At 47.2% G+C, this 27,355-nt stretch overlaps 1 protein-coding gene and 1 non-coding gene across 2 annotated transcripts in view; one reads left to right on the top strand and one right to left on the bottom strand.

The window, feature by feature from the left end:
• Ctnnbl1 (catenin beta like 1) overlaps positions 1 to 20,667 on the top strand; it is a 189,438-nt gene extending 168,771 nt beyond the window's left edge. The window contains exons 14-16 of the mRNA XM_004630898.2: positions 9,997 to 10,134; positions 10,357 to 10,429; positions 20,473 to 20,667. Coding sequence (XP_004630955.1) covers positions 9,997 to 10,134; positions 10,357 to 10,429; positions 20,473 to 20,561 — 300 coding nt within the window. The 3' untranslated portion in view covers positions 20,562 to 20,667. The remainder of the gene's footprint in view (positions 1 to 9,996; positions 10,135 to 10,356; positions 10,430 to 20,472) is intronic.
• LOC111816709 lies at positions 4,013 to 4,138 on the bottom strand. The gene has a single exon (XR_002821058.1). It is a non-coding gene; the product is annotated as a U6atac minor spliceosomal RNA (small nuclear RNA).
• Positions 20,668 to 27,355: the final 6,688 nt, after the last annotated feature.

The raw sequence follows: 27,355 nt of genomic DNA on the forward strand, positions 1-27,355 counted from the left end.
GAACTAGAATAAGCTGAGGCTGACAGCTTTGTGGAAGCAGCCACTTAAAGAACTGAGCTAGAGCCAGGCCCCCTAAAGTGTCTTTTTTTTTAACTCTGAAATTGTATGTGAAATTTGCTGGGTTAGCTATAATTTTTTGTTGTTGTTGTTGGAAGTGTTTCCCTTTCTAAGTTTCTTTTTAGACAAAAGATAATTTGAGAATCTAGGCTTCCTTATATTGAATGTTACTGGTTTGCATTAGTTTCCAGGTAAGGCATAAAGAAAAAAAAAATTCCACAAAGTCATTCCTGTGTTAATCGTGAAAAAGGACCATAAAACAAAGACTTTTCCTCTTTTGAACTATGAAAGTCTGTATCACTTATTCCACTGTGAGCTTTGTAACCTTAGATATTTGTCCTCTAAGCTTTAGTTTCACACTTGAAAAATGGAATTAGTAAGTTTTCTGTTGTGTTTTGGGGAGGAAACATGAGGAATCCACAGAAGTACTTAGCACAGTACTTGGCATCTTCTTATAAACTTAGGAAATGTTACTGCTTAGTATACCTTTGCTCCCAATCACTTTCACAGAGTGAAAGGACTATAAGAAAAGCCTTGGACTAGGGAAGCATTTTCCATTAAAGTCTCCAACTGAAAAATCAGTAACAATCCTCTGACATCCATCTCATTCTTCCATCTGTGAAACCTGAAAATGATATTTGTTGTACATGCTCAATTCAGGGTATGTACAGCAAGTGAGGTTAATGCAGGGCCCTGCTTTGAAAAGTGAACATCGTCATGTGGATGCTGCGCTGTCATCATTTCATGAAGAAGGCAGTCACCTTCACTCTCCTCAGAGGTGATAGTTGAATGAATTAATTTGTGGAAGACTTCCTTCAGATTTTAACTCTCTTGTCTTGTTTCAAATACAATTCAAGGTACATAGAGTTTCTACGCTGAGATTTTCTAAAAGGAGATGTATTTATAACACTTAAGGTAGCTGGATTCTAGGAACTTCTCTTTAATCCCCTATTAATCACATTCCCATTTGAAGGACACTTGATTTGCATGCCCAAATTGTTTTTAAGTGTCCTGTCCAGCAGCAGTAGATCCAGGGGCCGTGTCTTTGTTACCGAGATGTTTAATTTATTAGCAACAGGATAAGCTAATTGTCATTGTTGACCATCATGTCCTCTTGAAGTATTAGTGCATGCCTCCAACTCGAGGTATTTCTTGCAGTGGCTGTCCTGACACTGTCAGCCACCAGCTTAAATTCAACATATGCCTATGTGCAAGCAGAAATCTATTACGTCTAGTTATGAAAGTGTCTCAGCCTTAGATTTGCCACAGATTACCAAAGCCAAAAGAAACCTAGACCACCAGATGAAGGAAGCGAAGGTGAGATACATGGCCACTACTCATGCTATAGTAAGTGGAGGCATTTGTTAGGGTTTGGGTCAAGAATGTCTTTCAGAGAAGGTTTATACATTTAGAATTGGGATTTTGAAAGGTGATTGGGTCATGGAGCACTCATTAATGGATTAATCCAGTGATTATCTATCTCTACCTCTCTAGCTCTCTCGCCTATTCTCCTTCTCTCCCTCCCTCTTTCCCTCCCTCCCTCCTTCCCTCCCTCTCTCATTCCCTCCCTCTCCCTCCTTCTGTCTCTCTCCCTCTCTCTCTCCCTTCTTCCCCTCCCTCTCTCCCTCGCTATCCCTCTCTCCCTCTCTCCCTCTCTCCCTCTCTGTCCTTCCTGGCTGCTATTGGGTGAACATTTCTCTACCACCAGACTTTTCTGCAATGATCTCTGCCTTGAAGCCGATCATTCATGGACAGAAACATGTGAAACTGTGACATAAAATAAACTTCCCTACATTGTTTGTGCCAGGTGTTTAGTCACAGCAACAGAAGCTAACAAACACAGCATTGCTAATTAATTTTAGGGCTCTTTCCCACTGAGCTGCCTTGGCCTCACTGCCCTTTTCTACACTGTACTCTGCAGCTACAGCTGTGGGTTTGAGTTGACACTGGGGTGATTGTTTGCCATGCTCAGGCCATTGCACGCTTGTCATCTCCAAGAAAAGAAGCTAGGGCCAGAAATAGTTGATTGACTTATCTAAGGACACTAGGAAATTTATGTCAGGGTTCAGTGCTGATCCCATTTGCTTAGTACACTGACCTACCTTGGCAGAAATCTGGCTTGTAGAATTTATACGTCAGAGTTCCAAGAAGTTTTGTTATCTAATTTAAGTGCTTCTGGTACTGTCAGAGGGTTTCTTATAGAGGGAAAGAAAAAAGTTGAGAGCCTTCTTTAGAGTGCTTATGTGCTAAGGAGGTTGGGCTGCAAGTTTGAGCTCACTTGGGCCAGCTAACCTAGCTTTTTTTGTTTTTAGACGGGGTCTTGCTGTGTAGTTCAGGCTGGCCTTGAATTCATGACCATCCACCTACCTGCCTTGACCTCTTTTTTTTTTTTTTAATCTTAGGAAAGGGCCTATAGTGTGTTCAGGGTCTCACTACTAGATCAGATTTCTAGTGATCTGCCTGTGTATAGCCTCCCAAGAGCTGGGATTACAGGTTTGTGCCACCACGTCCAGTCTCAATTGCTGTCTCAGCGCCCCCTAGGGGCAGGGCCAGCACTGAAGGCCTGGGGATCGAACCCCCCCACCCCCCCCACCCCTGCGACCCCTGCGCTTGCTTGCAGGTGCTTTAATCCACTGAGCTATTTGGCCAGCCCTTGGCCTCTTGCATGTTAGGATTACAGGCATGCACACCCTGCCCCACGCCAACTGTTCTTTAATCACTTTTAGAACCTGCCTCATATTGGTCAAGTGGGTGTCATATGGTTCTGTATCACTAGAAAAGCAAATTTAGTTGTGTATTAGTAGCGCAAAACCATTAGAGTACTGAAGATCAGACTTCTTCAGTCCTTTTTTTTTTTTTTTTTTTTTTTTTGAGACAGGACATCGATATATATAGTTCAGGCTGGCCTTGAATTCTCTCTGTATACCAGCCTGGCCTGTAACTTGGAATCTTGGACTCTTGCCTCAGCTTCCTGAGTGCTGGGATTACAGGTGCCACCATGCCCAGCTACACGGTCAGACAGTTTTATAAGGGAAGGAACAGGGCAAGGAAAAGTCTTGTGATGAATTTCTTTTCAATTCTGACAACTTTTTTTATTTTTTAAGAATATTTTATTTGCATAATGTCCTAAATGTGAATGGCAAAAAAATCATGTAGAAAGAATTACCGTGAGAAGCATCTGCCCACTGACCCCCAAATCACCAGTCCCATTTCCCAAAGATATTTACTTTTAACTATTTTTGGGTAGTTATGATTCAAGACATTATCTTACAAAAACAACTTTGAAAATATGCCACTGTTGTTGACAAACAAATCTGAAACACTATCTGCTAATTTCCTGACTTACAGAATCCATTTAAGTTTGGAAAGCAGAGTCATGTTTATGGAGATGTAATTTGCATTTGAAGCACCCCTCTCTTTAGTATATGCTTTTATGAGATTGACAGCCGCAACCCAATCATTGCTCTCCTTAGGGTTCCTCCTTTTGTTTTTTGTGGTTTTTTTATTATGATCATTGCATTTTATTTATATTACATTTTTTCCATAATTTTATTGAGAAACAAATAGCAATGAGACAGTTTCAAACCAAATTGGTAGGACAGTTTCAATAATTAACACATTGCATACCTTCTTCCTAGTGGTTAATTGCTATACAAGATGTGGACATGATATCCTATTTACAAACACTATTAGAACAAATCCCTCTATTCATTAGGAGACTGTAACTATATATCTATCCTAACCATTTTGAATTTTTTTTTAATTTTTTTTTAAATTTATTTGTGTGTGTGTGTGTGTGTGTGTGTGTGGCCAGCTCAGCCCACCAGGGGGCGGGGCTGACTGGCATGTGGTGCTGGGGGATTGAACCGCGGTCCCTGTGCTTTGCCAAGCTTGTTCTAAGTAGGTGCTTTAGACCACTGAGCCATCTCACCAGCCCTCCTAACCATTTTAAATACAAAAGCAGTGATTATATGCCACGAAGTAGGTGGCAATGCCTTAACTGTATACATGTTGTCAGGCCTGAAGGCCTCTTCCATCCTTGCCAAGGGGAGTGCTAACCTTCTCTCCTTTCATACAACACCTGACAATTTTATGATATTACATTCTTCAGAGTCTTGAATCCTATCCAGATTTGTGAGTTGAGTTGTACCCTAAGTAGCCGATTGGGAGTTTCAGACACCCTTAGACGGTCTTTCAGATTCTGATTCAACCTCATCACACAGAGATGCCAGAGGAACTATATATCCTTATCACAAGATCAACTTTTGTCTGGTGTCTTGGAAACTGAGAAAAGGAGTCAGAAATGTATTAATCTCTTTATAATGAGTATATACCATCTCAATTCCTGTTACAACAGACTAGAACTTGAGAAGATGGAGAACTGTGACCAGACCTCTCACTTCCTTCTTTCCGATCAGGATGATACACCATCTTCTTGCTTTCCTTTAAGCAGTGAGTGAACATTTGTGTTCAGATTTCCTGAATCCATTCAGCAGTAAATATTCCATTCCACAGAGTTGTAACGGGCTCGATAAGGTGCTATCCTGACAGCAGTCATCTCTGCACAGTTTCTGTGGTGCTTCTACAACTGTCAGGGCAGAAGCTTGGTCTTCAGAAGGCAATCTCAGTTCCATCTTTGTGTGTGTTCACTGAAGCAGTGCTGATGCTTTTCTTGGAGATGAGCTGTTGTTGTATCTTAGATCTGCATTTGAAAATTTCACTTTCAAATCATAAGACCATATGTCTAAAGTAGAATGTCAAATTGAACAGTGTCCGAGACGTTCTAAGGGAAGAGTGGAGAAAATAGAGTCTGGCATCATTCTCTTGCATCTGGGTCCACCTTTCTAGAGGGCAGCAGAGAACCTAAAGAGCACAGTGTGTCCTGCAAAGTTAAAAGGTCAGGTTGTGAAGAAAAAGGTAAAAAGGGAAGAATCACCACGACACTTCTGGCCTAATGAAAGAAACTTAATTTTGCCTAGTTCCATTCTTGAGCCTTTGTGTCACTTTTTTTTTTTTTTTTTTTTTTTTTTTTTTTTTTTGGTGGAACCGGGGATTGAACTCAGGCCCTTGTGTGTGTCACTTTTTTAATATCTTCCTTTGTTCTCGGGAGAAGACTGCAGTCAGTACCAGCATACACACATATGGAAAGAGCTCAGAGAAAGCACAGGCCTGGGTTTGAATGCCAGTGCTGCCATGCCCTAGTCTCGGGAGTTGGCCCTGCCTGAGCTGGTGTCCCCTTCTCTACCAGGTCAGAACTTCTATCTGGGAGAAGTTCATTATATACAGAAAGTACCACAGCTAGCACCTAGCACAGAAGCAGCCTCTGGCATTATGTTAGTACTCAGGCTAGTAAGTAAAAATATTCCCTTCTTAATGTTCTTGTTGTTTGACTGTTCTGCTGCAAGCTAGCCAAGTTCGCTTTTTTGGTACCATTATTTCGTATGTTTAGAATGTTCTTAGCTAGTGCAGTTTGTTCAGATTCCTTCTTAAAGGTTCCATTCCTTTGAATTTTCCTTACTCCCTTGACAGAACTAGTCCAGCCTTCTTCTAGGCTTTCACCTTGCTCAGTGCAGTTGAGAAATCTTGTATAATCACTCGTTAGTACCTTTTTTGAGAACTGTTGGTTAACCCCCTCTGACCATGAGCTCCCTGATCATGCAGACTGCTTCCTTTGTCTTTGCTGTCCCAGCTTATCATTCAATATTTGGCCCCTCTGGAAATCTTTACTGGGTGGATGACTGAATGAATCTACTACTCCAAGATCCCATGTTTGCAGCCTCTAGAGGTGTGCTTTCTTCCCCTCTTTTTTCCCCTCCCGTTCTCCACCTGAGCACCCTCTCACATAGGCTAGTCTGTGGCCTCTCAGCCCCTGCACTCTACCTGCCTGTGAGTCTCACAGTGCAGCATATGGCTGTTTGCATATTCTTATTCATGACATTTTCCTGCACGGTGCTGACATTCATTCTGCAGCCCAGCATAGCTAACGTCTCTGGCCAGCATTCAAGGCTCCCATCAGCTAGCTGTACAAGGCATTTGCCACCATTTCCGGCATTTCCTCTTCTACCCCAATTACTTAGCACACCCAGTCATTAAATAATGTTGAGCCTCTGCCTGCATTTTTGAAATTCTCTTTGGCAGATACGTTCCTAGAGCCTACTAAGCAAAAAAGTACTATGCAAAGTGCTTTCTAGGGTACAGAGATCAGTAAGACACAACTCTTGGCTTTCAAGAAACCCACACTAGGAAGAAACAGATTGCTGACTCAGTAGTACAGGGCAGACCACGGGAGGTGCCATGACAGAGGTACAAAGCCAGGCTATTAGATTTTACAGACCAAAAAATCCTGTCTACTTGGGGATTTAGGAAAAGTTCTGTGAGCAGCATCACATTTGAGACTTTCAACATATCATGATGACAAATGGGGAGTACCAATATTAAAAGGAAAAACATAAGGCCAGGAAAAGGACACATTTGTGCCAAGGAGGGGAGAGGAACACTAGTGAGCAGGGAGTGCGAGCTGCAGGAAGCATGTTCCCAGAAGGCGAAGGCAAAGGAGCCGGTTCCTGCGAGACATTCATGCTGCTGTCTCTGCCCAGTGTGGGCTTTGAAACTTTCTTTGTGAAACCTTTCTTCCAGGATACCCTACCATTCAGTCAGCCTTAATGAGTACCTACTGCTTATAATTATTGTTTAACTTGTGGGTACACTACATCCATTTACCTCTGGTTATTTCCTGTGTCTCTGTGAGCTCCTTGGACAATTAGCTCCTGGTGATCAAGACCAGCGTTCCCCTTTTCCTTCTCTACCTTTTCTCTCTCTCTCTCTCTTTTTTTTTTCCTTCTTCTGCCTTAGCACAGTACTTAGGAAGGTACCCTTTCTAACCCCGACTTAGTAGGGCCACAGGTCTGAATTCTACACCATGTCACCCATTTCTGTATTGGAAAGGAGTCCTGCCACCAAGGGAGTCCGTATTATGATAACTAGTAATTATGTAATTATGAACAATTTCACCCCTATGTGTCTTGATTTCTAATTTGTACAATGGGATTAATAATCCCTTCACTGCCCTCTTTAAATTTGCTAGTAAGGACATGTATATGTAGTAACACATTAAACTCTATAGCACTGTAGAAATACAAGGTTTTAATGCCAAATGCTTTTTGCATGAGTAAAAAAGTCTAGAGTAATTTTCCTCCCTGTGTCCCAGCTGCTGAGAACATAGGTGTTCTACAGCAGGAAGTTAGTTACAATAAATGAGAAATAAAAGAGTCTTTCTTTCTTACACTCCTCAGGTATCAGGCCAGTGCTCCATGACAACCTGGTGAATATTAGCATGATTACCAGATTACAGGAAATTTGCTAAGAAATGAAGCTAAGAATTAGTGGTAGTGGGCTGGTGAGATGCCTCAGTGGTCTAAAGCAGCTACTTGGAACAAGCTTAGCAAAACACAGGGACTGCGGTTCAGCCCCACATGCCAGCCGGCCCCGCCTCCTGGTGGGCTGAGCTGGCCACACACACACACACACACACACACACAAATAAATAAATAAATAAAATAAATAAATAAAATTTTTAAAAATAATAAAATAAAATAAAAAGAATTAGTGGTAGTAATTGGTCAGACAGGGCAGGCCCTGGCGATCTGTAGCCTTTTCGCCTCTTAGAACAGGCCTTTAGGGGCGAGATGAAAAGTGGCCTTGTGTTGCTCTGGGCTGGCCCCCTGGGCAAATAAAGAAGTGTATTATCTGCATCTGAGTAGCCTCTGAAGGGATCTTGTTGGAGATTGACGACCACGGCACTAAGCCTTTCTCAGTCAGGAGCATGAAAAGCAGCGTCCCAAGGGCTCCATCAGTGACAGGAACCCAAGTTGTCAGAAGGAACCATAGCCATAAAAACATCAGCAGAATTGAGAAATGGGTCATTGTCATCAGAAGCGTGGGCTAAGCACCTGCCATCTTAGGCCCGTGTGTGAGTCACACAGACTGGGGTGTTTTCCCCTAATTCTCACTCCTGAGACCTTGCAGTCCAAAACAGAGTTGCCTTTTTTCTCTTATTCACCTCATGAAAGTTTACAGAGCTGGGGTCAAACTAAGTTCAGACCCCACCTGAGCTCACAGTCCACCTTCCTATAAGAAAGGCTGTTGTGGAAGGGAGTGGGCCTGACAGGTCAGTGTGACTGTTGTGCAAGGAGAGGTCTCCTGATGGACTGCCTTGTCTGAGGTGAGCTCAGGAATGCTGGGAAAGAGCAGAATTAGGCTTAAATAGTCAGGAAAGACTCTGTGGGAGAAGTAGCTTAAAGGTGGAGTGGACCTGAGAGACATGCCAGAGCTCCTGAGCAGCAAGGCCGCGTGTACCCAAGTGTGGACGTGAGCTCCCAAGCAGGAGTACTACTGGCCCCAAGTCAGGGTGGTGGGAAAGAAAACATTCTAAACTTGCAGTAATGATTGTGCAACTCTAAATACTCTAAAAGTCATTAAATTATACAAGTTAAGTGGGTGAATTGTGTGATATTGTAAATTATATCTCTATAAAACCGTTTTTAAAAAAATCCACCAGAGAAGTAGGGACAAGTCTGACAGGTCTAGGGATACAAAGGATTGGGAAGCGACTCCCTTCATCCATTAGAGCTTTGCTGTAGAGCAGTGTTGGGCTTGCAAAATACAGTTCGAAACTTGCAGCATTTTGCACCCAACAAAACATGAGCAAGAGAATGTATGTACAGTAGTAGAGTGCCTGTCAGTTCAGCTGGGCTCCCAGACTGAGTGATGGAGAAAGGGAACCATCCTCCCAAATGTTCACTTGACTTGAAAGGGAAAGAGGTATGTGTGTCTTCTGGTAGAGAAGTTAACTATGATGGAACAGACCAAGGAGAAAAGAATGTGCAGGATAAGAGGCTTAATTTCCTAGAAGTAGAAGAGTTGTCACTGTGGGGAGGCAGTGGGCACTAGAATGTAGTTAGATAGGAGGAAGAGGATCCAAGGCTCTGTGGCAGAAGAGAGGACTATAATTTACCATTTACTGTGGACTTTATAAAGAACTAGAACCAAATAGCTCAGTGGATTAAAGTGCCTGCTTAGGCAGACCCAGTGGCTGGGGTTCAATCCCTGGAGTCCTGTGCCAGCCCTGCCCCCACGGCACACTGAGATGGGGATTGAGACCCGGTGTGGTAGTGTGTGCCTGTAATCCCAGCTCTTGGGAGGCTGAACACAGGTGGAGCACTACAAGTCCAATCTATGTGGTGAGACCCTGTAGACCCTTACTAAAAAACAAAAAAAAAAAAAAAAGAAGAAAGAAAGAAAACCAACAACTAGAAGAAGAGTACAGAGATTCCCAGTACAAAGAAATAAGTTTTAAGGAGATAAAAATGGTAATTACCCTCACTTGATCATTTTACTTTGTATACATGTATCAAATTACTACACTGTACTCTAATATGTGTCTGTTGAACATTTATTAAAAACTAGAAGCAATACATAGTTTATGCCCCTTTGTCATATTTTTTTAGGTTAAATATGTGGGTGAGAGCATTTTGGCCCTGACTTGTGAGATGGGAAAAAGGAAAAAAAAATGGGCTTTAAACCCGACTCTTGACCCTCTGTAGTCCATTCAAGTGAAGAAACCAAACTGGCTGGTACAGGCACAAGCCTGTAATCCCAGCACCCAGTGGCTGAGGCAGCCGGCTCATGAGTTCAAGACCAGCCTAAGCTAGTCAGCGAGACTGTGCCCCTCTCCTTTCCCCAAATTGAGGTGTGTGAGATAGAAGAAACCTCTCCTTAAAAGACAAAATGAAGAACCCAAAAAAGTTCCTTTAGAGCTGTGGGAGAGGGAAGCAAGTCAAGATGAGATTTTCTTCAAATGTTGTAGCTAGACCAGAAACCAGTTCTTTACCTTTCTGTTCACTGTCCGGCTCATATTCCCAAATATTTGTTTGTTTCTAGGACATAGTCCGGCGTGGCGAGATCATAGACAACGACTTGGAGGATGAGTTCTACCTCCGGCGCCTAGATGCAGGGCTCTTTGTTCTCCAGCACATCTGCTACATCATGGCAGAGATCTGCAATGCCAACGTCCCCCAGGTAGGAGGGGCTTCCTGTGGACCTCTCCATCTCTGCCTCCTTCTTCCTGTCCACCTGCTTGTGTATAGATTCTCAAGGAAAGAAATGAGTCACACTTCCTGGAATTTCCTCTCTCTGTGTGGCCCAATTTTTCAGGAGTAGATGAGGTGAATCAAGAAGCTGTATTCTGGTCTGTCAAAACAAATGTTCTCTTTTCTTTCTCTCCTTTTTTCCCTTTGTCAGATTCGCCAGAGAGTTCACCAGATCCTAAACATGCGTGGAAGCTCCATCAAAATCGTCAGGCATATCATCAAGGGTGAGTAAGGTGCTGCTTGTGTCTGCAGCTTCAGGAGTTGCAGGGTGCTTGCTTCTGAGTCTGTCAGCATCTCTGGTGTCAGGTAGGGTACTCTGCACAAAAGCGTAAGTGTGTCTTCAGTTCACTATGTGTCCAAGTCACCTTTGTCACAAGACTGAGGACTAGCCTAGTTATTTTCTGCCTCTGCCCATCTAGTACTAGAATTTAAATAAGCGTTAGGGTTTAGAAATATTTGCTAAAAATGGGAAAAAAAGAGAAAATAAAAACCCCAGCTTCTAAGTGCATATAACAGAAGGAAAGGAAACAAGGACGTGACAAGAAATAACTGGAATCATGCAACCTGGAAAGCCATGAACCTGAGACAGTGCTGCCGCAGAAAGAGCAAGCCTGTCCTCGGTGCTTGCCCTGCATCCCCCAGCTGTGTGAGCATGATCAGGCTCATTGATTTCCCAGTGAAAAAGAAGAAATCATGCCAAGGTTATGAAAGGCGCTGTTTGGTGTACAGTGAGGGGGCTTAGTGTTTCCTTCCTTCCCCACCCATACTTTGGAGTCCCCCAGAAATTCATAAGGTTGAATAAGATAACTAAGATGATGTCCAGGAAACAGTCCACCCTGGAGAAGCTCACAGTGCTAGTTAGTGTGAGTATTCAGAAATACTACATGATAGTCACTTCATCATTACCCTCAGGGAGGCCCTGCTGAAGTCCTGTGGGAAGCCATGCGTAAGAAGTGTTACTGAGCTGACCTACAGGGCAGTGACAGGGCCCCTCCATAAGCCAATAGTGTAAGTAACGGCTCAGATGGAAATCAGCTGTCCAGGGTAGTCCTCCCAGGCAGGGCTATGACATCCATTGTGCCCATTTGAGAGATGGAGGATATAATCCTTGGAGTTTTTTGTTTTTTGTTTTGTTTGGTGGAACTGAGGATTGAACTCAGGCCCTTGCACTTGCCAGGGAAGCGCTTATTCCACTGAGCCATCTCCCCGGCCCCCAGGATATAATCCTTGGAATCTGCTATTTTCTTCTGAGAGAAAGGGTAGTATAAAGGGGACATAGGGCAGACCTGGCCCTGCATCCTGCTCCCCTGTGGGGCTCCAGCCAATCCCCTTGTCCTCTGATACATCCACATGAATTCTGCTAGTGTGTCATTCCTCTACCTCCCTAAGGTGTAGCTGCAGTGATTTGCAGCTCCAGCCTTTTAAATAGCATTTACTTCCAACACCCACGTGTTCAATTAGAACTTTTTATTACTCGCATCTCTGCTGTCTTCCATTTAGGCATCTCCCTACGTCTCTATCCCTGTAGTCAAAACAGTGATTCTCCAAGAAGGAGAGTATCTTTAGCAGGTGCTGATGTGTAGTAGGTGGGTGTTTTCTTTTTCAAATGCTGCCTTCCTACCTGCGGATGTTTAGAACTCCCTCAGATGGAGAGCTGACTGGTAGCCTTGGGGACCCAAGCAGGTGGTTTTTCTTGACCTGAATCTGGACAGGAAACCACATGCCAGAGCAGGGGAGAGGCCTGGGCAGTGCTGCCTCCTGCTCCTCTTTGACCTCTGTGCAGACTTCATTACTAGTCTTCCCTGCCTGAGTCTGGCCCTCCAATTTTCTGTTCCTTCAGGGAGTCCCACCACCTATGCCTCCAAACCCCACTCACAGCTTTCTGTTCTTCTCCATCTGCTATTCCTATCCTGACACGCTGTTTATTTTTTCTGAACCCTTGTCACAATCTATAATTTTTTATTTATGTGTTTGTTTACTCATTTGTTCTCTCTTACATTAAAATGTAAGCTCCCTGATATAGGGACATTGTCTGCCTTGATCACATGTCTCCAGCTCCTAGAGCAGTCGGGCTTATAATGGAACCAATAAATGTTTTAAATATTGTTGCATTAAATCCTCTTCTTGTATGAGTTTAACTTAGCAGATGTTTCTTGAGACTTCTCAGGGCTAGCCAGGTGTGCTGCCAGGTCCTGGACTTCACAGGTGTTGCTGGCACCTGCCTACATGGAGTTAGTCTTCTGGGGACAAGGCTATATCATTGGTGCTCCACAATTCAGACAGAATGGAGTGCCCAGCCCAGTGGCCACTCAGCCGGCCTTGCTCAGAGCCAGGGTCGGGTCCTATGCTCGAGATTCAGGAATGACTTAAGTGGGATCCCCATCCTTGCAGTGTTCATAGTCTAGTAATTACAACATGCTAAGTGCTGCATTAGAGTTGTGAACAGTGTGTTCAGGGGCATCAGGCAGCAGTGGAGGTAGAGGAGGGAGTGGCTAGCATATCCCAGAGGAGGTCTATTTAAGGGAGAAGCACATCGCAGGTAGAGGTCCAGAGGCAGACAGGTTTCAGTGGCCTTGATGAAATAGGAATGTGGCACTGGTCTGGTAGGGGTGTTGCCAGGCAGGGCTTAGGAGTTCTGTAAGATGCATGGTCAGTTTGGGGCACAGGTGGTGACCTGGATTCCTTCGCTGGCCAGCAGCCAGTGAACATCTTCCTAGAGCCCAGGAGAGATGCCAGTTTGGGGCATTGGAAGTCGTTGATGGGAGGTGATATTTAAAGCCAGGAAATTGAACACCATTGCTCAGCTTGCCGAGGCCTTCAATGTGAAAGAGAATTCTGTACAGATGGAGGCTTAAAATAAAAGATTTCTTGCCTCCTGTTGACACAAGCCCTGCCCTGACTCACCAGAGAAAATTGGAGCCTGTGCAGAGGGGCTGCCTCTGAAAGCAGCCCCTGAACAGGGCACAGTAAGGACCTTCAGTGCCAACCAAGGTCAGAGGGCGGAGGCTGGGGTGGGGTTGGAGCTGGGCTCTGCAGGTCCTCTCAGAAGCCCATCTGCTCCTTCCCCTCCCCCGCTCTTCCATCAAAAACTCAGAAAACAACAAAGCCTCATAAAACAACCAGTTCATCAGCCTGTCCTCTTTGATTTTAATTCTGTTTTTTGATTTGGGTTGCTTCCCTTTTTTTTTTTTTTTTTTTTTAACATACTAATTAGATGCAAGCTTTTTTCTTTGATTTTATGGCCTACATATTTCCTAAGTTTTGCGGCAAAATGACAGCTGATGTATCCCTTGAGGTCTCAGGAAAACGCTGATGAAGCAAGCCCAGCAGGGGCCTTTTCCCAGGGTTCTCAACCCCCTTTCTCTGGTTTTCCTCCCGCCTTTACTGTTGGGGGTGCCACAAGAGCAGGAAATAATTGATGGCTCATTAAAGTTCCCTATTCTGCAGACTGCTTATTTGTAGTCTTCCCTAGAACAGGCGGCTGCTCTGGGCCTGAGAACTGAGGTCTCATCAGAACCAGGGTCCAAGGACTGAGAAGCCCACACAGAGAAGAGCAGTTCAGACAGGGGCTCCACCACAAGGACAGCTCTGGTCTTCCTGATTATCTCCCTGGTGCCTAGCACTGCTGAGCAGAGAGTATGGTGAGATAGGGGACCCAGGCTTCTCTGTAATACCGAAATCTGGGACCCCAGCAGTAGAGTGGCCCTCACTGAGCCCCTGCCGTGTGCCAGGCTTTTCATGTCCATTATCTCTGATCCTCCAGCAACCCTAGAAAGAAGATGATTTCCATTTTTCAGATAAGGAAATGGAGACTCCCTGAGGTGAAGTGGCATCAGCCACATCAGTAGTGGTGTTAGAAACCAGGTTCAAATGCAGACAGAAGCATATACAGTAGAACTTTCTTATCTTGTAGGAAAGAAAGGTCCAGCTGTGTTGATCGGTTTATGTAGGTCTATAGGCTCTAAAGGAGGAAAAGAAAATGCAAGGCATCCACCATAATAAAACACACACTAGCCTGCGTCACAGGGGCGTAGGTGGGCTCCTGAGATGAATGATGCACACTTAGGGGACTCTGTCCCCAAGGGAGTTACGATCCCATCATGTGGCGTGAACTAAGAGGAACTGAAATATCTTCTTTTTTTTTTTTTTTTTTTTTTTTTTAGTTATGGTAACATACATTACATGAAATTCACCATTTTAACCATAACTGTCTGCTCATAGAACTTTTTTCATCCTGTAAAACTGAAACTCTGGATGCAAATGCACTGAGTCCATTTCCCACTCCCTTCCTTCTGTTTCCAGGTAGACTCCATTTGATTTGTTGTCTCTCTGCCCTGAATGTCTCTCTCACCCTAAGGAATAAGGGCCTTCATGAGGCCAGTGAGGGATGCATACATAAGTGAGTGCCATCTCTGTGGGTGTGGCACAAGAGCTGTGATGTGGGAGCAGTTCTTAGTAGAAACAACTGTGTCTGGGTTTATGATGAAAACCCATAAGCCACCTCCTAAATGTGTTCTCCACTGGTGACAGTTGTCCGACTATGCAGGGGCCCAGAATAGTCCAGGCATTTGCAGAGGAAAGCATAGATAGTCTCGGACTCAAAACCCTTTCAGTGGAAGTTAAGCCATGACTTCCCAGCGCTTTCAGAAACTGGCCCCTGGCTCTTTAGTGTGCTTGTATTCTTAGAAAGCTGTAAACGTGTATTGTGATATTGCTGTGTGGCACTTGGTAACCCTAGCATTGCCTCTAATTCTAAAGTTACAGAAGGACTGGCCAGATAGCTCAGTGAGCTAAAACACCTGCTTAGGGACCGGGGTTCAGTCCCAGGTGTACCATGGCAGCCCCACCCCCAGAATGCACTGCTATGAACTGAGACTGAGCGTGGTGGCACAAACCTGTCATCCCAGCGCGTGGGACCCTGAAAACAGGAGGATCACTATGAGTCCAATCTATGTTGTGAGACCCTGTAGACCCCATACTAAATATATTAAAAAATTAAAAAATAAAGTTACAGAAGCTGAGAGAATTATCTCTTATGGGTATGATGGGGTATGTGTGCCTTGCACCAAATATTGGCCACAGCCCTTTGGAGAGAAGAAAGGATCACTGCCCCTGAGCCTCACATCCCATTCACTGAAGAGAGCTCTGGGGAAAGCTGCCTAGTGAGGTGGTGTGTGGAGGAGGGAGGGAAGGGATACCTTTTGAGAACCAGCCACCCATGATGAACTGTGGAATCTGCCATGAGGTGACCTGGATTCCAGGCTGCACCCTGGCACTTCCTAGCTGTGTGGCCCTAGGGCAGTAATGGAAGATCTTTTAGAACTTTCAGTGACACAGCCCTCTGTGACACACCTCCCATAGGTTTGCCACCACTACTACCCTAGGGCAGCCTCCCGCTCTCAGCTGTAGCATTGCCTACAGAAGGCCATGGTAAGAATAGCTGAGTTACTGTTTTAGGGGACATACCCGTTGGCTGGCCCTGGCAAGAGCCAGCTAGGGATGGCTATCTTTGTCACCAAGATGAGTTTCCAAGATAATCCACTAATGGAACAGGAATCCACCAACCAGCAGCAATTTCTGCATCTCTCTGTATCTTTGGCGAGTTAGTAGATACCATGTTTGAGCCTTAGCTTTCTTCTCTGTGAAGAAGCAGTCCTAAAATAAATACTGTTTTCAGGAAAGCTCTGTTATTGCAAATTATTTGGATACCCAGGACCAAGTACATGCTCAGTATATGGAGTAGCTTCCTTTCTTGCCTGGGCCATGACTATAGGTTGGCACCCAGGCCACACTCTTTAGAGGCCTTGAAAGTGGGTGGGTATCAGTGGCACTGCATGAAGGAACATGATCCTGTTCGAACCAAGAGCAAAGGTTCCTTCTCCTTTAAGTGCATTTCATTTGAAGGACAGCTCAGATGGAATTATACCCCACAGCCTGGTGAAATATTCTCCTCCTAGAGAAGTGTAACCTTTAAACCTTCCAAGTTCATTGTCAGTGTTTAGGGCCTGATGGATCTTCCTTTCCCATTCGTATTTTGTGGGCTTTTGTATGTCTTCTTGGGTTTTAGTACAAATATACTGGCGTATACAAATATGCAAAGATACTGGTAGTACCTTCTTCCCCAGCTCCTCCTCCTACCCTTTGTAAAGGGTAAGCCTTATTTAAGGCCTCGGGTTCAGGTGTCTGACCCACACTATGACCACTGGTTCAGGTTCTGGCCCTGGAAGACAGTTTGCCTGTCACCAGCCTCTATGTCCCCTCCCTTTTCCTCTTAACATAAACAGAACAGCTTGTATTCCATGTCTGAATAGTAAACCTCCTGTCTAAAGTTTGCTTTAATATTTATGCGTTCAGCACTGCTGCCTATTTTTGAGCTCCATCAAAGGCTTTATTATAAGAGCATTTGAAAATGCTGGAGAAGTAGAGAGGAGAGTTGGTGTGTGTGCCATCTTCCTCACTTTCTAGCCCCTCATACTTGGCCCACTCTCCCTCTGCCCTCATCTGCTATTCTCCCCTATCCTGTAGCATCTCACTTTCTCTACACGCGTGCGCGCGCACACACACACACACACACACACACACACACACACACACAGCAAAGAGAAGTCTTCCCCAAGACCTCTGGGAGGAATCTGTTCAATATTTATAAACCACTGCAGAAGCTATAATAACCAGAGATAGCTGGTACCACCAAGATACGCTCCAAACAGAGCTGTGCTCTAGAAACAAAGGCTGAGCCCAGATGGGAGGGTGGAGAGCCAAAGGGTGGACTACACTGTGGTAGGTTGTAGGGCCACAGACCTGCTTTGGGCTTTGCTCAGTGACTAGCTGGATACCTGCCTCTCTGTGTGTGTGTGTTTCTCGGAATTAAACCTAGGGCCTTCCCACTGAGCTATATCCTCAGTCCCTTTTTGTATTTTTTTTTTTTTTTTTTTTTTTTTTTAAGTATAGGATCTCACTAAGTTATATAGTCCGGGCTCAAACTTGGAGTCCTGCTGCCTCACATTCCATTTTCTGAGAGCTCTGCTAGCTCTGATATTCCGTGACTTGGCTTAAGAGTGTGGCCCCAGCCAGCCCACCACATATTTGCCGTAGCCACTAAAACTCTTCACGCCCAGTGGGGCCTCTAGAGTCTGACCTAGATGAGGGCAGTGCAGTGCAGTGCTCATGGGCTGGGCTGCTCTGAGGTGCTGGAGCAGGAGTTTGCCCAGGCTGGGAAGCAGACAAGATGGGCTGTTGCTCAGGTAAGAGGGTGCCACTGCGGACCAGCCCCCGCCAGTGGCATTTGGGAGCCCTTTTCCACTGCTCACTCAGGATCTGGGTTTGAATTCCAGCCCAGCCTAGACATAGGCAAGTCACCTCAGTCTCTCATAACTCAGCTTCCTCTGCTGTGAGTAGGGATGGTGTTCTCTGCCTTGCCTCTGCTGCAGAAATTAAGTGAGGAGCATCTATGGTGCCTGGCACACATGTGGCTTCCGTTCTCCCATGCCCTGTGCAGCCCCATCTGGATCTGCTCTCTGCCAGCGCAGGAGCAGACTAGGCCATCCTGCTTTCCATGGCCTGACTGACGGTGCAGATGCCCAGAGGTTGCTGCTTTGAACAGTGAGATTCATGTTCTCTCCAGGCCTCGGTGGCAGGGGTTCAGCAAGGAGACTGGTACAGACTGGTTGTCTTTGCTCTGCCTCCCAAGATTAGGTCCCTCTGGGGAAGCATGCTTTACTGTTGGAAAATTACTGCCTCAAAGGATCTTAGTTTCTCTACATCCCCCACCCCCTCCTGGGTCTGAGAAGACATTAGGAGAGCAAAGTGTTAGTTCAATCCATTAAGATTCTTGCTTCCAGACTGGGCCTCTGGGGGTATTAAATGCTCTCATGGTCATTTCTCTCTCCTGGGGCAGTGATGCTATCACTCACCAGTGAGTAAGAGATACCACTTACAGCCCAGAGATGCTCCCGAGGCTCCCCTGCTGCGCCCCCCTCACCTGGCCCCCTTTCTGTGACTATGGGGTGACAACAGGAGGCATCAGAGTCATTTGCAGTTGGACGTGATGGATGGGCCTAAGAGAGGAAAATGATTTCCGGGGGGAAGACGCACAGCTGGCACATGTCTGAATCCCAAATCCCACTTTCCAGCACACGTGCAAAGTAATAAAAAGGAAGGAGGAGAAGTAACAGGAACAAAATTTGGAGGCGGGGGGATCCTTCCTTCTCTCTCCAGTTTTTGTCTGATCTACATAAGCAGATGTTTTATTATGCGGAAGACTCACACCCTAGAGTTCTCCTTGTTCTGTCCTATGCCCAACCAGCAAGAGTCCATGGGACAGAAATGCAGGCAGAGAGCATATTCACCACACCCGCTGCCAAGTGGCCCCAGCTAGGCTCTGCTGGGAATTTAGCTGCATGAGGGCAAAGCCCCAACCTTTGAAAGAGGGGACAAGCAGAGGAAGGTCCAGAAGTGCGGCCTATATGTGTCTTGGAGAAGATACCTCTTGAGACAGCCTGCAAGGACAAGTGGGATTTCCCCAAGTGACATTGCCTGTCTGTGCATAGGAGGGAACTAATGTTTCTTGAACATCTGTTATTTGCCAGGAACCTTACACTCTCAGAAGAGCCCAGCCGAGGTCATTTAGGATTGTGAGTCAGGTGGTGAGGAGAACCCCTCCCACCAGGTTTTTTGTACCTGCTCTTAGGAGCCACTGCAGAAAGCCAGGGCCACCGGCTCACTCCTATCTCCTGAAATGAGGAGGGTACATTATTTGGGGGTCCTTATAAGGCTGATAGAGAATGTTACTAACTGTGCTGGGACCACAAGGTAAACAAAAACCTGGTTAGCACCTGAGAACTCTCCAACAGCGTCTCCCCTGTCAGTCTCCTCTCATCCTCTTCTCTCAGGAACTCCTCCTGCCTTCCCACGTGCCCTTTGCTCCCGCACCCCTCCTTCCACTGGAGACCAGGAGGGTTCCATGCCTTTGCCTCTCGCTGACCCCTCTGGACTGTGCTCTCTTCCTCCCTTGTCCTTAAAAACACCTCATATTGGCAGCCTGTGCCACCGAGCCCTGCCTTGTTGGTCTAGACACCCATTCCTTGGAGGGATCCTGGGCTCCTGTCACTTTCCCACTGCTTGTCATATTCTTGGTGATTTCGACGTCCGCATCTGTCTCTGGCACTCCAGTTTCAGTCTGTCCCTGAGTCAGTCCTGTTGGACCCTCCTTCAGAGCGACAACATCAGCAGCATGCAGGCTTCTCAGCCCCACTGCCGGCATGGTGCCAGACTTCTCTTTTGCCCTCACCCTTCAGGCATTCCCCACACAGCTGCTACTAAAGTTCAGATCTTGTTACTCGTCTGCCCAGAACCTCCTCAGATCTCTGTCCTGGGGCCCAAGGCCCTGCATGATCTAGACACTACCTTTTCCCCTGCCTGAGCTCTGGCCACACTACCTCCTTGCTGCTCCTCAGAGCCCTGCACCACAGGCCTCGTGTCCTACCCAGATCGCCCCACACTCACATCTTCCAGAGATATGCAAGCTTCCCTTCTCCCTCTAGCTTTAGCAGCCACCCTATATGTCTCTGTACGTGGTGTTTGTTACCCACAATAGGAAAAAGGCTGTGCACAAGCAGAGATTTCTGTTTTGCTTATTACTGTATTCCCACCGCTGCAGCTACTGGTTCTCCCACCTGAGTGCACATCAGCATATCAATATCGCCTAGAGAACTTGATAAACCCAGGCTGCAGCTGGGTGGTACCAAGAATGAGCACTTTAGTCACATTCTCAGAAAATGCCAATGCCATGGTCAGGGTACCATGCTGAGAACCACACACCTAGAACAGCACTTGCCCTGTAACCATCTGTCTTGGCCCATTTGTTCCACGGTAACAAAATACCTAAGCCTGGGTAATTTATAGATAGCAGAAACTTATTTCCTTACAATTATGAAGACTGATAAGTTCAAATCAAAGGGCTGACCTTTGGTGATAGGGCCCAGCTAGTTCCCTGGGGCCCTTTTGAGAGAGTTTAATCCTGTTGCATGGAGAATGGGTTTCAGCAAGAGTTTGGGGAGGGAATGGATGAGGGGTGAGGAAGGGGACAGAGCCTGAGCACAGGAACAGAAGAGGAGCAGCTCTTTCCCCTTAGGCTTCCCAAGCATGACCAAGGAGCCCAACCAAGACTGTCACCAGTGTGGGAGCAGCCCACATTGCACCAGGATCTGGGACCTAGCCTCCGTGGGCTGCATGCTTGGATCCACTCACCCTGTGCTTGTCTTCCTAGAGTATGCAGAGAATATCGGGGATGGCCGGAGTCCCGAGTTCCGCGAGACGGAGCAGAAGCGCATCCTGAGCCTGCTGGAGAACTTCTAAGGGCCTTCGATCCTGCCTTGGGCTCTACCAGCATCCCTCTCACAAACTTTTTATGTAGCTCTGTATGGCTTCAGATAAATTAAAGCTAGTTTTGGTAACCCAGGGCTGGTGGTCTTTGTACACAGCAGCCCCTCTAGCCTCACCGCACTGTCATGGCTGTATCCCCTGTGTGCATGAGGAAGGCAGCAGGCTCCGCACAACATGGTAGCATCACTACTGTGGGTTTCTTGGTGTGTACCTCAGGGAAGTGAGTGGGCCTGGCCTGTGAGGCTCCCCAGACTTCCAGGGTAACATGACAGGACCAGGTGTGTGATGCAAGGCACCTGCCGTTGGGCTTCAGCCCCTGTAAAAGACCGGCCACACACTATATTCCTATGGAGTAGGGACACAGAGGATTACAGATATTCTGTACCCCATCTGTAATTTCTGATATCCTTTACCTCACTCATTAAGTGGGCATTGTGTCATCTTACATTGTCACACAAAGGGTAGGCATGGCACAGTATATTTTGAGAAAGAAACCACAGTCACATAACATATTACAGTATATCCATCATAATCACTGTTATTGTTAATTAATCCCTTACTGTGTTTAATTTATAAATTAAGACTTCATCATAGGTCATGTGTACAGAAAAAATAGTGTACTATTTTTCATGTGGTTCTAGCCACAATTACAGCAGATTGGGGGGTGTCTTGGAATGTATTCCCACAGATGTGTGAGGACTGCACTGTGCTTTGGTCCTGCCACTGGTGATGTTTTAAGTTCCCATGGGGCGAGAACCACTGCTTTAGGTAGAAAGACCTTGGGTGCAAATCTCTACTGACCATCTACCAGCATAGTACCACTGGGGGAGGGAGTGGCTCCCACCTCTGAGTCTCCCTATATCTACAAAATGCAGTGATTGCACGCATGTGGTAGTCATGAAAACAAAGTACGAGCTAAGCATACTGACCAGGGACACCATCTGTTCCACACATCTGGGACTTCAGAAGTACAGTCTCCCCACCCTGACCTCCTGCTGATATTTTCCCATCAGGCTTGAAGAGCATCTCCACAGGAAGAGCAGGCAGAGTAGCAAACTTGGAGACAGTGTTTCATTCCAGCCAAGTGCAGAGACCGATTGGCCAAAGGGACTGCAGGGATGCCATCCGCAGGTGAGGCTGTGGCCAACACTGCTGCCCAGTAGGGGCACTCACCACTCACCGAACCCCTAAGGGACAGGACTTGAAGTAGCCTTGACCATTGGCCAGAATCCACACACTGCGTGACCCCCTTCGCCATCCCAGGCAGCAGCATGCCAAAGTGAGATGGCACCTGCTTCATCCTGGGTTGGGGCCTCTTGGAAGATCAAGGGAGGCCAGCCCTGCCCTCAGACCTCTAAGGTATGTGTATCTGGCAGAGGGACCCCCTTGGAGTCACATGGCTGAGCCGTCACATTTGGAGCCCATTACTTTACTTGCTGTGGCTGTCAGACCCACATGTACCACCTGCTTCATGCTCCCTGCTTTGCCTCTGTCCTTTCTAACTGCAAAATAGCCTGCTGGTGTGCTCACCACCACCACCCCCACTGCAGAAAGTGGTTTTGGAGGTTAAATAGTGCCTGCGGGTCCTACAGCCAATAGGCTTCAGGACCTGTGTTCAAAGCAAGGTGGATTACAAGGTGTGCAGCTAGACAGGCCATGTGCTCCCTGCTGCACACACATACCACCACCCCTATCTGGAAGATGGTCTCAGATCATTGGCTGACATAGGGCTTCAGTCCGCCCCTTAATGACTTAATGAATTCACAGACCAGAGCATGGCCACATGTAATCTGTAGAATGATGGATTTTCCCAGGTAAAGCTGGGACTTTAGAGATCATTACTTTTTCACTGGTATTTTCATTTTAAATGTTATTGGGTTTTAACCAGGCAATGCATGCATACAGTAGAGAAGCTCAGAAGTTACTAAAAGTAAGGTGCGGTGAAGAGTCTCCCCTGCCCGAGGCCTCCCTGTCCCTGGAGGCAGCCTCGCCCTTCCAGAGTTCTCGCCAGCTTTTCCTAGCCCTGGACTTCAGGCCAGGCCTCTCCACAAGCACCTCCCAGCCGGCAGGGGAGGGTACTGAGGGCGTCTCCAGGCTTCTTGCACCTTCAGGCGGCTGTTTGGGCTGCCAGAGTCCCTCTGCTAACAACACTGGAACCCTGTCCCACTGCTTCACAAGCGAGGAGTGGCCTCCTTTCTTCTAGTTTCCAGGGCAGGAAGAACGTGAGCTGTCATGTCTGGGATCCAGGGGTCAAGAAATCTTAGATGCATGGTAAGAAGAAAGCCGATACCTCTGCCTCTAATTCTGACAGCTCGTGTCCAGGAAGACCTTTTCAGTACAGGGTGCAACCTGGCCCTGGGCCCTGGGCCAAGGCCTAGTTCCTGAGTGGTAGAGGCCTGCTGAGCAGCTGTCTGCTTCTCTGAGTAGCCCACATCTCAGGAAAGCCTCAGGACTCCATAAAGTCTGCTTTTCCATAGTGGGGTTTTTTGGTTGGGTTGAGGGCATTTTGGTTTGTTTTTGCTTTACCAAGGTGCTCTACCACTGAGCTGCATCCCCAGCCCTTTTGTGAGCCAGGGTCTTGCTAAGTTGCTTAGGCAGCATTAGCCAGGATTTTCTTGCAGACAAAGTGAGGGCTTCATTTTCTACGTCCTTCACAGCTTGCTGCTCTACTTGGGGTCGGTCTGCCTGGATCCAGCAGCAGCAGCAAGATGGGCCATGTCTGATTGAGATTTGCAAGCAGGCTGCATCCCTTCTCTATCTGGGGGACTGAGTTGTCAGAGAAGCTGGAAGGCGCCCTTCAGTCAACCGGTGCCCAGGTGGCATCTTCTGCCATTACCAAGAGCGTTGATTTTATGTCGACAGGGAGACAAGACGCGCTTTCCTAAAGGCAAGACTTCTTGATGAGATTTTCTCCCCCGGCAGCAGAGGTAGAGGCAGACCCACATTGTTCAATCTGTCTTGTTCCTTGGTGCACATGGAAAGTGCTTGGTATCACAGCAGTGGGCCTTCGTTATCTATGCCAGGAAAAATGGCAAACGTTCCTGCAGTCACCTTTTCCTTGATTGGGTAACATATGCCCTTGGAAGAAAAACTTCTGAAGGTATATAAGGATGTGCTATGTGCAAATCTCTGCCAGATGTGTCTCCTGGCCGCCCACCCCCTCCCCAGAAGCAGCCACTGCTAATTAGCTGAAGCAGCCTTTCCAAGGTGGTCGTCAGAGTTTTCAAGTGGATAAGAGAATTTTTAACACAAAGGTGGGCATTTGATAATCCTCCGTTCCGCACCTTGCGTTTTGCTCCACATCCTCCACAGGCACTCGCAGTTGTCCCCTCTCCTTTAATAGCTGAGCTCCATTGCAACACTGTTCTGTAATTTAGTTAATCGCGTTAATGGACATTTGGGTTGTTTCCGATCTTGGCTATTACAATGCCGCAGTGAACATCCTTGTATGGAACATCATTTCACACATGTGTGAGTTTAAATTCCCAAGTTGAATTGCTAAATCAAAGAGAAGGTGCTTCTTTCACTGTGGTGTGACTTGCCACATTGCCTACTACCCATCAGTGGTGTGTACTGCATCCATCGCCACCCAGGAGGCTCTGTCAGGTGAGCACTGGCCTGGATGCTTTTCATGGTGAGGCCAGGCTGTTTTTATTTCCTCTCTCTCTCTCTCTCTCTCTCTCTCTCTCTCTCTCTCTCTCTCTCTGTGTGTGTGTACCAGGGATCGAACTTAGGACCTTGCACCTGTCCGGTGGGCGTTTACACAGCTGAGCTCTCTTCCCAGTAGGCTGTTTTAGAAGAGTGGCAGGCTAGCCAAATAGCTCAGCAGATTAAAGTGCCACTTAGGCAAAGTGTGACAGCCAGGGTTTGATCCCTGGAGTGCTGTGCTGGCCCTGCCCCCAGGGCGTGCTGAGATGGCAATTGAGACTGGGCGTGGTGGTGTGCACCTGTAATCTCAGTGCTTGGAAGGCTGAAAACAGAATCACTACAAGTCCGATCTACGTAGTGAGACCCTGTAGACCCTATACTAAATAGAAGAGTGGCTATGTGGGGCATCAGCTAATATTCACAGAGCTCTTCCCCCAGAAAGTTCTTGCAGCCCTTGTCCCTCCAGGGACCTCCAATTTCAGCCCCACTTCACAGGCGAGAGCATCCGTGGTGTGCACTGGCAGAGCTGACTCCTCTGACCTCCAAGCCACATAGCCTCCCACCTGGAGGGCTTCCAGGGAGGGTGGAGTGGGTAGCACAGAGCTCCCCAGAGGCAGGGCACATGGGGGGTTGTGCAGGCGGCCCCAGAAGGTGCTCTTCCCCTGTGGAACTGGCCCTTGTGACTCATAGGCCTGGCTCTGTCAGTCCTGGTACCTCTACCAACTAGCCCCATCCAGGAGATTCCCCAGAACCTTCAGCCCAGCCTCTGGGTCACTGAGATGTCCCTCACATTCTTGCGTTCTTACTGGTTTTCAGTGGGGACTAAAAACACAGGGCTCTGAGTGGTCATCCTGGGGAATCCTGCACACACCAGCCTCTGTGGCCAGCTCACAGGTGTCTTGGTTACCTTCCCACCACTGAGACATAACACCCGACAGCCACAAATTAAAGGAGAAAAGGTTGATTTTGGCTTATGGTTTGTAGTGCTTTCAGTCCATAGTGGGCTGGCTCCAAGGCAGAGCTGTGTGGCAGAGGGGAACTAGCTCGTGGCTCAGCAGACAGAAAGCAAACATCAAGGAAGGAAGGAAGGAGCTAGATCCTGCTGGGCTATGCCTCTGAAATCTGCCTCCTCCATCTAGGGTTCACTTCCTAGCATCACATTTAGCTGTAAACTGATCGGTGGGCTAATCCAGTGGTGCCACACCCACATGACACAGTGGCCTCCTAGAGGCCCCACTTACAAGCACATAAAACTTTGGGGAACATCCAGATATAAACCCTAACACCAGGGATCACCCACCACCCATCCCTTAATCATTCACTGAGCAGCCACCATAGTTGTTTGGGAAACAAGACAGACACTGTAAGACAGCACCTTATAAACAGTGCATAGAATGATCACCAAGCATCATAAAGCAGCCAAGAAAGGCGCCCAGCTAGAGCTAAGGAATGGGAGGGGCTGACTTTAGGTCACATGGTCTGGGAAGTCTACACTGATGAGAACCCCCCAGCGTTTTTAGTACTAGGGATTGAGTTCAGGGCTTTCACACAAGCTATTTCCTCATCCCTTTTTTTATTTTTCATTTTGATGCATGTTCTCACTGAGTCACTAAATTCAGCCTGAAGGGGCCGGGGAGATGGTTCAGTGGAATAAGCGCTTCCCTGGCAAGTGCAAGGGTGTGAGTTCAATTCCTGGTTCTGCCAAAAAAAACATTAAAATAAAAATAAATAAATAAATTCAGCCTGAAGTTCAACTTTCAATCCTGCATTGGCCTCCCAGCTACCACTAGGCACAAGCTACCACTCTGGCTGGATGAGGTGCCTTTGCGCCTGAGCTATGCTGTGCGTGGTGTCAAGGGATCAAAGAACTGGAGGCAAAGGGGTCCAAGCAGAAGTACAGATGCAAAGGCCCTCAGGCAGGGTCAGGGAGCATGGTTCTCCAGAAAGTAGCCCAAAGGGCCAGAGTGACTAGACCCGCAGAAAGGCAAAGGCTGGTGAGAGGTAAGGCCAGTGAGGTGGGCAGACGCAGGAGGAGCTCTGAGCACCTGAAGGATAGAGGCCGTTGACTTCTCCATGAAGGCTGCACTGTGGAGGCCAGGCAGGAAGCATAGAAAGCCAGTACGAGGCCTGTGGGCCCAGGAGGGGCAGCAGTACTGCGGGCCAGGGAAGGCAGCCAGGTGGAGACAAGGGCCTGGGGCCCTGGTGAGGTGGGGAAGCCTCCCCCGCACTGCAGGCCTGAGCAGCTCTGCCCAGCAGGGCCAGGTGGAGCCCTGGAGAGCTGCTCAGTATATAAATATCTTTAATGAATAAATAGAAGTGCTTTTAGGGCTGGCAGAGTCGTATCATTTCTACCTGCCATAAAATTTCATTAGAAGCAGGCGCTGCAGGGGAGAGGAATGGCTGTGATAAATCTGCCCGCCCACCCTCACCCTGCCTTTGCCTAAGCGCACTCAGCCCCTCCTTGGAGAGTCCCAGGGTACAGGAGAGTTGAGCCCTTCTCTGCCCTTCCCACACACTTGCACAGGCAAAAGGTGACAACAGCCAGGGACATGTGGCTTGTCACAACCAGGGGCCTTACTGTGCTTAGCTGGGAAACAGGCATCCAGTCCCAGCCAGATCTCCCGAAATGAGAAGTGGAAGTATTCAACACAGAGCCATTTCTGGCATGGCAGAGCTGGGGCAGGCACACCTGGGGACATCCAGCTTCCCAATGGGCTGCAGGACCAGCAGCTTCAGGCCTCAGGATCTACCATGGGGCCCGGGGAGATGGCTCAGTCGAATAAGCACTTCCCTGGCAAGCACAAGGGTCTGAGTTCAATCCCAGGTTCTGCCAAAATAAAAAAATAAAAAAGATCTACCATGGTGATGGTTGTGGGTTCCGACACCAGCTAAATGCCTACCTATAGCAAGCACTGAACGTGCACTAACTCATTACAGCCTGGCATTAACCCATTTTGAAGATTAGAATGTTGAGGCCCAGAGAACAAGGATCTGGACTACCCCATCTAGGCCAGATAAACACATCTCTGCAGCTGCAGCAGCCTGTTCTGGTTTTCTTCAAGCATAGCAGGGCTAGGATCATGTATTCTCACACCCATAAATTATCCAACTCTATGATC

Source organism: Octodon degus, unplaced genomic scaffold (genome assembly GCF_000260255.1).
Source record: "Octodon degus isolate 3935 unplaced genomic scaffold, OctDeg1.0 scaffold00037, whole genome shotgun sequence".
Taxonomy (NCBI): domain Eukaryota; kingdom Metazoa; phylum Chordata; class Mammalia; order Rodentia; family Octodontidae; genus Octodon; species Octodon degus.